The sequence below is a fragment of the Carcharhinus amblyrhynchos genome, chromosome 1 (genome assembly GCF_965287045.1).
Source record: "Carcharhinus amblyrhynchos chromosome 1, sCarAmb.v2.hapA, whole genome shotgun sequence".
Lineage (NCBI taxonomy): Eukaryota > Metazoa > Chordata > Chondrichthyes > Carcharhiniformes > Carcharhinidae > Carcharhinus > Carcharhinus amblyrhynchos.
Genome location: NC_137324.1, coordinates 181,112,603 through 181,126,633, shown reverse-complemented (window position 1 = coordinate 181,126,633; position 14,031 = coordinate 181,112,603). Strand labels below are relative to the sequence as shown.

The 14,031-nt window shown below is 43.6% G+C and overlaps 1 protein-coding gene across 1 annotated transcript in view; it reads left to right on the top strand.

Moving 5' to 3' along the window:
• Positions 1-14,031, top strand: part of dgkq (diacylglycerol kinase theta) — a 197,253-nt gene that overhangs the window by 137,704 nt on the left and 45,518 nt on the right. The window contains exon 15 of the mRNA XM_080196422.1: positions 656-771. Within this exon, the coding sequence (XP_080052548.1) occupies positions 656-771 (116 nt within the window). The remainder of the gene's footprint in view (positions 1-655; positions 772-14,031) is intronic.

Here is a 14,031-nt window from a genome sequence, read left to right as displayed (position 1 = left end):
TAAAGAGAGTAGTGGGTGCCTGGAACTTGTTGCCAGGGGAGGTAGAGGAAGCGGATATGGTAAGTGACTTTAAGGGGTGTCTTGACAAGTACATGAATGAGATGGGAATAGAGGGATATGGTCCCTGGAAGAGTCGGGGGTTTTGCTTAAGTCGGACAGCATGGTTGGTGCAGGCTTGGAGGGCCGAAGGGCCTGTTCCTGTGCTGTAATTTTCTTTGTTAATAAAATTTGTTTAATTGAAATTTAAGTAATAAATTGCAACAGAGCTCTCCAGCTTGGTACTTAAGCACAGTGTTGTGGAGCCATGATTTTACATTTGTGTTTAATGACCATGTTTGCTGGGCCATAGTGCCAGAGGTCCTGCTGTCCTTTTACAGTCTGCAGGCTTCTCTGTATTGGCAGACTGGGTTTGTTGAATACTATACCACCTCTGTTTGGAAATAAAACTCTTGATTTCCTATCTGGCTTCTAAACTTCTTCCCATTTTGGCTGCTATTTGCTGCCTGTGCTCACCATGCTGTGGTGTTTGGTTATTGTCACAAAGGAATATTGATGATTTAGAAAGTAGAGCTGGAAGCTGGATTTCCTCTGGTAAGTATTTATTTTACCAAATCTCAGTTGTGTCCTGACCCTAACTTATTGCTGTTTATTTCAGGTGCTGTTGTGCTGGAAATCTCAAGTTTTGCTGAAGCAGAGAGGATTTATGCACTAGTTAAAGATACTTCTATCAATGACAAACAACTCTCCACAGTTATAATCCCAATCATTGAGGTAAAAGCCCAAGAAGCTTGTTATAAAGGAGTTGGACTGCAAGGTGAATGGGACAATTATCTCCTAGACTGTTGGGTTTCCACACAGTAAAGGATTAAACTCTCAGTGCCCAAAGACTATTGACAAAGACAAATTAGACTTTCCCTACTTGTCTTCACAGAAGAACAGTATAGCACAGGAACAGGCCCTTTGGCCCACCAAGCCTGCACTGACACATGACTCATTTCTAAACTAAAGGCCTTTTCCTTTGTGAACTCTATCCCTCTATTCCCTGCTTATTCATGCACCTGTCAAGATGACTGTTAAACAGTGCTATTGTATCTGCTTCTACCACTCCTTCTGGCAGCGCATTCCAGGCACTTACCACCCTCTGTGTAAATAAAGCTTGATTCATCTCCTCTAAACTTCTCTTTAAGAAAAGGGAAAGAGCTTCTGATTCTGAGGCACCTTTCATAATCTCAGGACATCCTGAAGTGCTTTACAGCCAATGAAGTATAACATAATGTAACATGCCCTTCTTAAGGGCAATTAGGGATGGGCAATAAGTGTTGAACTAGCCAGCAATTTCCACATCCCATGAGTGAATGAGAAAGAGAAAACACAAAAACCAGTTTTTGCAGAGAAAGCTCTGACAAATAGCAATGTGATAAAGACTAGATAACCTGTTTTAGTGATGTTGAATTCAGAATTATATTGGCCAGGACACTGGGAAGAACTTTCCTGATTTTCAAAATAGTGTGTGGAAATCTTTGGCATTTGATTAAGAGGACAGATGATTTAGCATCTTACTTAAAAGTTGGCACCGCCAACATAGCAGCACTGCCTCAGTACTGGCACACACACACACACCCCCGCCCCCCCCCATCAGTGCATCTCTCCTCCAGTAGGGAACTGAGACTGTCATCCTGTATTTTATGCTCCAGTCTCCAGAGTAGGGAAATAGTGATCATCGTTAACGTAAATTAATGCCAGAGCGATGATAATTGGCTTTCATTTTCAAAATTCAGAAGCCCTAGGAAAATATGGAGTATCACAATTAATGGTGCAAGTCTATAAAATGATGAGGGGCATCGACAAGATAAATAATCAATATCTTTTCCCAAAGGTAGGGGAGTCTAAAACTAGAGGGCATAGATTTAAGGTGAGAGGGGAGAGATACAAGAGTGTCCAGAGGGGCAATTTTTTCACAAAATCATGACTGGATCAAGTTGCCAGAGGTAGTAGTAGAGGTGGGTGCAATTTTATCTTTTTTAAAAAACGTTTAGATAGTTACATGGGTACAATGGGTATAGAGGGATATGGGCCAAATATGGGCAATTGGGATTAGCTTAGGGGCTTTAAGAAAAAAGGGCGGCATGGACAAGTTGGGCCAAAGGGCCTGTTTCCATGCTGTAAATCTCTATGACTCTAAGTCACTCACCTTGAAGGCGTAAAAGGGAAGTGAAGGTGAATAGGATGAATTAAATAGCTTTAAAATAACTGGCACAGGCTTAGTGGGCAGAATGGCCTTTTTGTGATTATGAATTTGTGTTTCTGGTGTGGGACTTGAATATGTGGCTATCTTCAGATTGCTGTTACTGAGCTAATTCTGACATTTTAGCATTACTGTGTATGTTAACATTGTGTTGTCACAGTAGAGGGCAGCAAAGCACTGCAGAAATATTGGGAGGATTCTCTGATCTCCCACTGCATGTTTCTCATAGTGTGAGACAGCACACCATTTGGCAGTGGCAGGATCCTGGTTCTGCCATTGTCAAAAGATTTCCCATTGACTGCATCCCAAGCTGCCAGGAAACCCGTGGCGGGGCCAAAAAATCCCACTGGACTGAACAGCTGGAGAATTCCTGCCATTAGGTACTGGAAAGGCTGGAGTGGAATCAGTAGGGACTGGTTCACTGTGAAAGTTCACATCAAAGCACAACAACCCTTAAGATATTTTCTGGCAGCAAAAAATGTCCTCTTGAATCCCTCCAGTACCAGAGAATTCCTTTCTAAGTAAGGAGACCAAAACTGTACACAGTACTCCAAGTGTGGCCTCACCAGCACCTTATACAGCTGCAACATAACCTCGCTGTTTTTAAACTCTAGCAATGGACAAAATTCCATTTGCCTTCTTAATTACCTGCAAACCAACATTTTGTGATTCGTGTACAAGGATATCCTTGTCTGTCTGCACAGCAGTGTGTTGCAATTTTTTACCATTTAATAATTGTCCATTTTGCTGTTATCCCTGCCAAAATGGGTGACCTCACATTTGCCAACATTATACTCTGCGGTCTTTGCCTACTCACTTAAATTATCTATATCCCCTTGCAGACTTTGTGTCCCCTGAACACTTTGCTCTACCACACATCTTAGTGTCATCTGTGAATTTTGACAGTACACTTGGTCCTCAACTCCAAACCATCTATGTAAATTGTAAACAATTACGGTCCCAACACTGATCCTGGGGCATACCACTAGTCACTGATCGCCAACCAGAAAAACACCCACCCCTGCTCTTTGCTTTCTGTTAGTTAACCAATCCTCTATCCATGCTCATACATTACCCGTAAAACTTGTGCAGCAGCCTTTTGTGTGGCATCTTGTCAAATGCCTTCTGGAAATTACATGTTTCATTGTCATAACTCATTACAGTAGTTTAAAATGTTTTCACTAGATTTGTTTAATTTAAAAAGGTTTCCACTAAATACAGTTTGGGCAGTGTGACAAACTCTTGTGTCAACTTGTACTTCACTTCTTCGTTATTTTCAGGTTGGCGAAACATAATCAGTGAATTTGCTCAGGAGTCAGTGTGGGGGCTTTAAACTATTTCCAAAATCTAGATCAATGACTTGGGCAAAAGAAACGAAAATTTGGTTGCTGCATTTATCAATGATGCAAAGATAGGCAGGAAAGAAAGTTGTGAAGACAACATAAGGAATCTGCAACGGAACATTGCTTGGTTAGGTGATTTAGCAAAAAGTGGACAGATGGAGTATATTGTGGGAAAATGTGAACTTATCCACTTTGGCAGCATATTATTCAAATGGAAATTCCAGAACTCAGAGGGATCTGGGTGTTACTATGTAGGCACAGCAAGTAATTTTGAAGGTAAATGGGATGATGTTGTTTATTGCAAGGAGGATGGAATATAAAAACAGGTAAGTCTTGGTACAGTTGTGTAGGCATTTGGTGAGACCCTATCTGGAGCATTGTGTGCAGCCTTGGACTCTGCATTTAGGAAAAGGATATAATTGGGGAGGTGATGGCATAATGGTTTTGTCACTGGACTAGTAATCCAGAGACCTAGGGTAATCTTCTGGGGACCTGTGTTCAAATCCCACCACAGTAAATGGTGAAATTCGAGTTTATTAAAAGTCTGGAATTAAAAGTCTAATTGTTGTAAAATCTTTCAAGGAAGGAAAACTGCTTTCCTTATCTGGTGTGACCTACATGTGACTCCAAATCCACAATAAATGGCAATTGGGAATGGGCAACAAGTGCTGCCCCAGGCAGCAATGTCCACATCCTGCGAATGAATAAAAAAAATTACAATAGAAACACTGCAGAGGAGGTTCACTTGACTGAGTCCTGAGATGAAGGGGCTGTCTTAAGATCAAAGGCTGAAAGAATGTTGCCCCTTGCTGAGAGACTGGAACCAGGGGACACTGTTTAAAAATAAGGTGCCTCCTATTTATGATAGAGCAAGTGCTGGCCTTACCATGATTGCCCACATCCTATGGAAAAAAAATTTAAAATAGTGGAGACGGAGTCATTGAAATTTTAAGGACGAGTTAGATTCTTGACTGATAAGTGAGTCAAATGGTATAAGGAGAATCTCAAAAGTGGGATCAATGGCCTACTCTTGCTCCTAATTTGTATGTTCCTATGTTTACAGGGGATTTATAAATCACAATAAGACACTGAGCCACGTAGGCTTGATGACCAAAGCCTTGATCCAGGAGGGAGATTTTAAGGAGCGTCTTAAAGGGAGAGGGAGAGACTTGGAGAGGAATTTACAGTTTAGGATCCAAACAGTGAAAACCAGTCACCAGTGGTGGAGCGGTAAACATGAGGGATGCTGAAGGGGCTAGAAAGAACATTTAATTGGAGGAAATTTCTGCTCATCCAGTAGTAATGACACTGTCCTCTGATCTCCCCACAGTTCTTTGTCATCCTGACTAATTCCACTGCCCTGATCTCTACCCATACCACTGCGTCTTTCTCTAGTTCAGATATTTGTCCAGTTTTCTCTCAAAGACCCTGTGGTCTCTGACTCAACCCCCTCCATAGCAAGGCATTCCATGCTCTATTGTAAAGAAATCTCATCCAACCTCTCCTCTCCTAATGACAAGATTAAGTGGATCAGGCAAATTAATCCTTGTATATTCAATCTGTCAAAACCTTCATAATTTAAAAAATCTCAGTTAATCTTTTCCTTGACTATTCGTTCCCTGGAAATAGTCAATTCCTGTGGACAACCCAATGATTGAAATGCACTTCAAGTATTAGCTATCGATTTTGGTAGCAGGGAAGTGTTACCTTTCATGGTAGATATTTATCCCGTGCTTCACTGAAACTTGTATTGTCGAAAATTATATTGGAGAAATAAAAGACAAATATAAATTGGGAAATTAGAGGGAATTTGCTTTAGACTTAAGAATTTTGGAAATTTTGGCTTTGGAAATTAGATGATTGTCTCATCCAGTGATGCAATAGCTATAGCGGTAATAGCTATAGTGATGCCTAACTTCTAATAAATACTCTGAGGCTCAAACAACTGTCACTGTTACCTAATTAAATGTTACAGATCCTGGAACTCCTTCCCTAGTAGTACTGTGGGTGTACTTACAGCACAAGAACTGTAGCAGTCAAATGGGTGGCTCACCATCACCTTCCCAACTTCAGTTAGGAATTTGTAGTAATTAGGGATCTGGCCTTGCCAGTGACGCACACAAATCTTAAATTAATTTTTGAAAAAACAGTCTACTACATTTCTAAGACATTGTGGAACTTTTATTTAAGCTATCTCACCAAAACATTGCAACATGAAGTGTGACATTTCTTTCTCTGTTCTGCCAATTATTCTGTTATTAGCTGATTTCCCAGGAGATACCAGGTAAGTGTTAGTTGTAGAACATAGAATAGGGAGCCACGTATCACCTTAGTGTGTGTCCTAGCCTATGTCTATAGATAATGCATGTCTTTGTGTTTCCTGTATTGCTGTATTTGTGCAAGTGGAGCCTCCTTTGGAAAATGCTAGATAACTATGCTTTCAAAAAATTATCTATTTGCATCTGCTGTGCCTCCAACATATGAGCATAGCTAAATGAGGTTCCTGCCATGTATGGCAGGAATCCTTAACCTGCACTTCTAACTCCTTGGTGATTTGATGATCGAAAAATTGGAACACCACAAATCTTCAGTCAGCACTCGTGGCACAGGAAGCTCCATACTGGAAATAGTTTTTCCCTATCTTACATGTATTTTAAATATACACATATATGGATTTACAGATAATTATAGCACAGAAGGAGGCCATTCAGCCCATTGTATCCATGCTGGTCGACAAAGATTTGACAAGACTAATTTCATTTTCTAGCGCTTGACCCATAGCCCTGAAGGTTACAGTATCATAAGCAAATATTGAAATACTACTTCAATGTTCCGAGAGTTTCTGACTCGATCATTCTTTCAGGCAATGAGTTCCAGACTCCTGCCACCCTCTGTGAAAAGTGAAAATGTTTCTCCTCAACTCCCTTCTTGGCTTTCTACTTACCTTAAGTCTATGCCCCCAGCTATTGACCCCTAAGGGAAAAAGTGCCTTCCTCTCCACCCTATCTATGCCCCTCATAATCTTATACGTCTTTGCCAAGTCCGTTGTCAACCTTCACTGCTGAAGGAAGACAGCACCAACAGATCCAAACTTTCCTATCACAGATCCTCTAGCCCAGGCAGCACCCTGGTAAATCTCCCCTGTACCCTTTTCAGCGCAATCACATCACCCCTATAATGTGATGTCCAGAACTGCATACAGTCATGTAGCTATGGCCTAACCAGCATTTTATACTGCTGGTTACTGCCTTGAATTCCATTTGCCACTGCTCTGCCCACCTGACCAGTCCATTGATATCCTCCTGCAGCCTATGGCTATCCTCCTCACTGCTTCCAACCTACCAACTGTGCCATCTGCTACATTTAAATTGAAATCATTACTGTACACCACAGAAATCAAGGGCCCCATCATTGAGCCCTGCAGAACTCTATTGGAAACAGATTTCCAGTCACAGAAATATCTCTCGGGCATCATACTCTGCTTCCTGCTGCTCAGCCAATTTTGGATCCAGTGTGTCTCTGCCTTGGATCCAATGGACCTTCATTTTCTTGACCATTCTGCCATGAGGTACCTTATCAAAGACCTTGCTAAAGTCCATATAGAGCACATCAAATGCCTACCCTCATTAACACTTCTGGTTACCACCTCAAAAAATGTGATTAAATTTGTCAAATATAACCTTCCCTTAATAATTCCATGTTGATGCTCCCTGCTTAACCCATGTCTATCCAAGATCAGGATACCAAGGGACATAAAGAGAAGCATATAGTAGATACCGAGAGCTCAGTATGGCACATTCTTTACATCGATATAAGTACTACATTGAAGAATTTAAAAAGAAAATTAGGAAAGCTAAGGGAGTGCACGATAAAGCTTTGGCAGATAAAATAAATAAAAACCCAAAGGGTTTTTAAAAAATAGATAAAGAGCAAGAGAATAACTAGGGAAAGAGTAGAGCTAATTAGGAACCATGTGAAATCTGTGTGTATACCCAGAAGACAGGGGTACGGTCTTTACAGTGGAAAAGGATGACAAGTGTAGACATCAGGATGGAGAACTATGAAATATTAGAGGAAACTAGTAGAGCTACTAATAGGTGTAGCAGCCTTAAAAGTGAGTAAATTCACAGGGCCAGATGAGATATACCCAGGCTACTGTGTGAGGTGAGGGAGGAGATATCAGGGGCACTCGCAGTAATTTTCAAATCCCCTCTGGCCACAGATGAGCTCAAGATGTGGAGATGCTGGCGTTGGACTGGAGTAAACACAGTAAGAAGCCTCAACACCAGGTTCAAGCCCAACAGATTTATTTGGTAGCAAAATCCACTAGCTTTCAGAGCACTACCCCTTCATCAGGTAAGTGGGAGTTCTGTTCACAAGCAGGGCATCTACAGACACAAACTCAATTTACAGGATAATGATTGGAATGCGAGTCTTTACAGCTGCTCAAGTCTTAAAGATACAGACAGTGTGTGGAGAGAGCATTAAGCACAGGTTAAAGAGATTTGTAAAGAGGCGTGGGGGTTACAGGATCTTGGGTTCACGTCACACTATCTGTAACCCCCACGACTTGCTTGGACTTGCAAAATCTCACTAACTCCTGTCTGGAGACAATACACATCTCTTTAACCTGTGCTTAACAAGCTCTGCACTCACATTGTCTGTATCTTTAAGACTTGATTAGCTGTGAAGACTCGCATTCCAATCATTATTCTGTAAATTGAGTTTGTGTCTTTATATGCCCTGTTTGTGAACACAACTCCCACTCACCTGACGAAGGGGCAGCACTCTGAAAGCTAGTGGATTTTGCTACCAAATAAACCTGTTGGACTTTAATCTGGAGTTGTGAGACTTCTCATAAGTGAGTTGCCAGATGATGGAGGACTGCCAACATTGTCCCATTATTATAAAAAGGAAGGTAGGGATAGACCAGGAAATTATAGACCAGTCAGTCGGAAGTTACCAGAAAGATTTCTGAGGGACAGAATATATATTTTTTTTTAAAACAATATCTGAACTTGGAGTACTGTGCGCAATTCTGGTCACCTCACTACAGGAAGGATGTGGAGGCTATTGAGAGGGTGCAGAGGAGATTTAGAAGGATATTGCCTGGATTGGGAGGCATGCCTTATGAAGATAGGTTGAGGGAGCTAGGTCTCTTCTCCCTGGAGAGACGAAGGTTGAGAGGTGACCTGATAGAGGTTTATCAAATGTTGAGAGGAATAGATAGGGTGGATTCTCGGAGGCTATTTCCCAGGGCTGAAATGGTCCCTACAAGAGGACCCAGGTTTAAGGTGCTGGGGAGCAAGTACAGAGGAGATGTTAAGGGTAAGTTTTTCACTCAGAGGGTGGTGAGTGAGTGGAATCGGCTGCTGTCAGTGGTGGCAGAGGCGAACTCACTGGGGTCTTTTAGAACATAGAACATAGAACACTACAGCACAAACAGGCCCTTCGGCCCACGAGTTGCGCCAATCACATCAACACCTACCAATCAATAGACCTATCTATAACCCCCAATCCCATTAAATTCCATATACTCATCCAGAAGTTTTTTAAAAGACCCCAGCGAGTTCGCCTCCACCACCACTGACGGCAGCCGATTCCATTCACTCACCACCCTCTGAGTGAAAAACTTACCCCTAACATCACTTCTGTACTTGCCTCCCTGCACCTTCTATCTGTGTCCTCTCATAGCGACCATTTCAACCCGGGGAAATAGCCTCTGAGAATCCACCCTATCCATTCCACTCAACATTTTATAAACTTCTATCAGGTCGCCTCTCAACCTTCGTCTCTCCAGGGAAAAGAGTCCCAGCTCCCTCAACCTAACTTCATAAGGCATGCCTCCCAGTCCAGGCAACATCCTTGTAAATCTCCTCTGTACCCTTTCAATAGCTTCTACATCCTTCTTATAGTGAGGCGACCAGAACTGCGCACAGTACTCCAAATGAGGCCTGACAAGGGTCTTGTAAAGTTGCAGCATTACCTCCCGATTCCTAAACTCAATCCCTTGATTAATGAAGGCCAGTACACCATACGCCTTCTTGACCACCTCCTCCACCTGCGAGGCCGATTTAAGAGTCCTGTGGACCCGGACCCCAAGATCCTTCTGCTTTTCAACACTACTAAGATTCCTGCCCTTGATAGTGTACTCGTTCATCCCGTTGGTTCTGCCAAAATGGACGACTACACATTTATCCGCGTTGAAGTCCATCTGCCACTTCTCCGCCCAGTCCTGCATCCTATTTATGTCCTGCTGCAACTTTTGACATCTTCCCAGACTATCCACAACACCACCGACCTTCGTGTCATCAGCGAACTTACTTACCCATCCCTCCACTTCCTCATCCAGGTCATTTATGAAAATGACAAACAGCAAGGGTCCTAGAACAGATCCCTGGGGCACTCCACTGGTGACTGACCTCCATTCAGAAAAAGACCCATCCACAACCACTCTCTGCCTTCTGCAGGCAAGCCAGTTCTGGATCCACAAGGCCAAAGGCCCTTGGATCCCATGCCCTCTCACCTTCTCAAGAAGTCTTGCATGAGGGACCTTATCAAACGCCTTGCTGAAGTCCATGTAAACCACGTCCACTGCACTTCCTTCATTAATGTGTCCAGTCACATTTTCGAAGAACTCAACTAGGCTTGTAAGGCACGACCTGCCCTTGACAAAACCATGCTGACTATTTCTGATCATGTCAAACCTCTCCAAATGCTTGTAAATCTTGTCCCTCAGAAGCCTCTCCATCAGCTTACCAACCACTGAGGTCAGACTCACCGGTCGGTAATTTCCCGGGCTATCTCTGTTCCCTTTCTTGAAAATAGGAACTACATCCGCAATCCTCCAATCTTCCGGAACCTCTCCCGTCTCCATTGACGACGCAAAGATCATCGCCAGGGGCTCTGCAATCACTTCCCTCGCCTCCCACAGTATCCTGGGGTACATCCCATCTGGTCCCGGTGACTTATCTATCTTGATAGAATTCAAAAGTTCTAACACATCCTCCTCCTCAATATCCACATACTCAATCTTTTCCACCTGATGCAAAACCGTAGCAAAATCTCCCAGATCAGTTTCCACTGTGAAGACTGAGGCAAAGTACTCATTAAGCACCTCTGCCATTTCCTCTGGTTCCACACAGACCTCTCCCCCTTCCCCTTTTATAGGTCCTATCCCTTCTCTTCTTATCCTTTTACTTTTCACATATTTATAGAAGGCCTTGGGATTCTGCTTAATCTTACCCGCCAAGGCTTTCTCATGACCCCTTCTGGCTCTCCTAATTTCCCTTTTAAGCTCCCTTCTACAATCCTTATACTCCCCAAGGTCCTTAACATCTCCTAGTTCCCTGAATCTTTTGTACACTTTTCTTTTCCTCCTGACTAGGTTCACCACAGCCTTCGTGCACCACGGTTCCCGCGACCTACCAAAACCCCCTTGTCTCATCGGAACGTTGTCATGCAGAGCTCCAGACAAACATTCCTTGAACATCTGCCACCTTCCTTCGGTACTTTTCCCTAAGAACGCCTCCTTCCAGTTTATTTGTCCAAGTAACTTCCTGACTTCTTCGTATTTCCCCCTACTCCAGACAAACACCTTCCTAGCCTGCCTGATCCTATCTCGTTCCAATGCAATTGTGAAGGAGATAGAATTATGAACACCATTCCCAAGATGCTCTCCTACCGAGAGATCCATCACCTGTCCTGGTTCATTCGCCAGTACCAGGTCAAGTACAGCCTCTCCCCTCGTAGGCTTATCCACGTACTGTGTCAGGAAACCTTCCTGAACACACCTAACAAACTCCTCCCCATCCAAACTCCTTACCCTAGGGATATTCCAGTCGATGTTTGGGAAATTGAAGTCTCCCATCACGACAACTGTATTATTACTACACCTCTCTAGAATCTGTTTCCCTATCTGTACCTCAACTTCCCTGTCACTATTGGGTGGCCTGTAGAATACACCCAGCAAAGTTTTCGACCCTTTGCTGTTCCTAACTTCCACCCACAGAGACTCTGTAGATAGTCCCTCCACGGCATCCTCTTTCTCTGCAGCCATGACACTGTCCCTGATCAACAGTGCCACTCCACCACCTCTTCTGCCATCCTCCCTGTCCTTCCTGAAGCATCTGAATCGTGGCACCTGAAGTACCCAGTCCTGTCCCTGAGACATCCAAGTCTCCGTAATGGCCACCACATCACATTCCCAAGCAGCAATCCACGCCCTAAGCTCATCTACCTTATTCACTACACTCCTGGCGTTAAAATATATACACTTCAGCCCCTCAGTCTGGGCATTTCCCTTCTCCACCCCCTGTCTAACCTCCCTCTCATACTGCCTGCAGTCCTCTCCTACCTGGGAGCTAACCTCCTCCGTCCCAGTCTCCCCATCACAATTCCCTCCCCCCATCCTTTCTAGTTTAAAGTCCCCGCGGTAGCCTTAACCAGTCTTCCCACCAAGATATTAGTCCCCCTGGGATTTAAGTGCCACCCGTCTTTACTGTACAGGTCACACCTACCCCTAAAGAGGTCCCAATGATCTAGGAACCGAAATCCCTGCCCTCTGCACCAGTCCCTCAGCCACGCATTCAGCCTCCACCTCATTCCATTCCTGCCCTCACTCTTCCGTGGCACAGGCAGCAATCCTGAGATTACTACCTTTGCTTTTCTCTTCCTCAGCTGCCTACCCAGTTCCCTATAGTCCCTTTTCATGACCGCTTCCCTCTTGCCTACGTCAGTAGTACCTATATGCACTACAACCTCTGGTTCCTCACCCTCCCCTTTCAGGATGTCTGGGACACGCCCAGAGACATCCCGGATCCCAGCCCCAGGGAGACAAACCACCATCCGCGACTCCCGTCTACGTCCACAAAAACGCCTGTCCGCCCCCCTCACTGTGGAGTCCTGTATTAGCACTACCTTTTCTGCTCTCTTTTTTAATTTTTTGACTTACTGGCTCAGCTCCAGAGACCTGGCCACCGCTTCCTCCCTCAGATGAGCTGTCCCCCCCCCAGTAGTACTCAGGCCGGAGTACTTATTTTGAAGGGAGACATCCACCGGTGTGCTCTCCATCACCCGAGGTTTCCCCTTCCTAATAGTTACCCATGTGCCTTCTTCCCGTTGCCCTGGTGTGACTACTTGCTGATAGCTCCTATCTATAACCTCCTCACTCTCCCGAATGAGCCGAAGGTCCTCGAGCTGCATTTGCAGCTCCTTAACCTGGTTCCATAGGGTCTGCAGCTCCACACACCGAGCTAAAAGACTTCTGGATGAGTATATGGGATTTAATGGGATTGGGAGTTACAGATAGTTCTATGGCTTGGTAGGTTTGAATGTGATTGGCGCAACTAGTGGGCCTGTTTGTGCTGTAGTGTTCTATGTTCTAAAACAATGGAAGAATAGGCCATAATATTGCGCAGCATAGCAATCAGTCAAATTGCCACTAGTTGCTTATCTCAAAATCCAGTCAATCATTTCGCACCAACCTCTTGATTCAGGCAGGGCAAGAACTTGGAACGCAGCATGCTCCTGAGGCCTTCTGCCGAGGGCTGGAAAGTTGTAGGTAAGGAAGCCAAGTCCCTTTTTACAGCCCTAGCTAAATAAAGCTTCAAGTTCCAGCCACTTCCAAGTCAGGAAGAAGCTAGGTTGGTAGGTTTGTAAGTTAATTGGGTAGGATTGGGATTTTGTAGAGTCAGGTGGTCAGTGGGAGGGTCAGGTGTTGGGGAGCAATTGCAGATCAATACTGTGTTAGAAATAGTCTTGAGCATTTTAACTTTTTCTACGTAACAATTACTGTAAGACGGTCAGAACTATCTGAAGTTTGTGATTTTATTTGTACTTTTGGATAATTTCAGTTGCAGAGTCATTGCCCAATAGAAGTTGAATTTTGCAAGCCATAGCCTAGGGATCTCCCAGGGAGGGGGCATTCTGGCACATCTACCTTTCAGTTACGATTCCCAGACGTTTGGAGACCATGGGCCATACTGTTGCAATGGATTTGCTTTCTTTGATGTGTTTGTTACGTAGTTGTACTTGTCGGGGAATTAGCAACTTTGTGAAAAATTAAATAAATCTTAGTTATTTCTTTAAATTTGCTTCATTTATCTGATCTGCTGCTTTTAAATATTTAAATTATATTGTTGCACAGCATATAAATTGGCAGTTGAATTAGCATATTTTCAAAGTGCCTTTGTGCTAAGGAATTTGATTTATTGTTGTTATGTATTAGTATACAGTGAAAAGTGTTGTTTCTTACGCACTATACAGACAAAGCATACTGTTTATACAGAAGGAAAGAAATAAGTGCAGAATGTAGTGTTACAGTCATAGCTAGGATGTAGAGAAAGATCAACTTAGTGCAAGGTAGGTGCATTTAAAAGTCTGACGGCAGCAGGGGAGAAGCTGTTCTTGAGTCAATTAGTACATGACCTCAGACATTGGTAT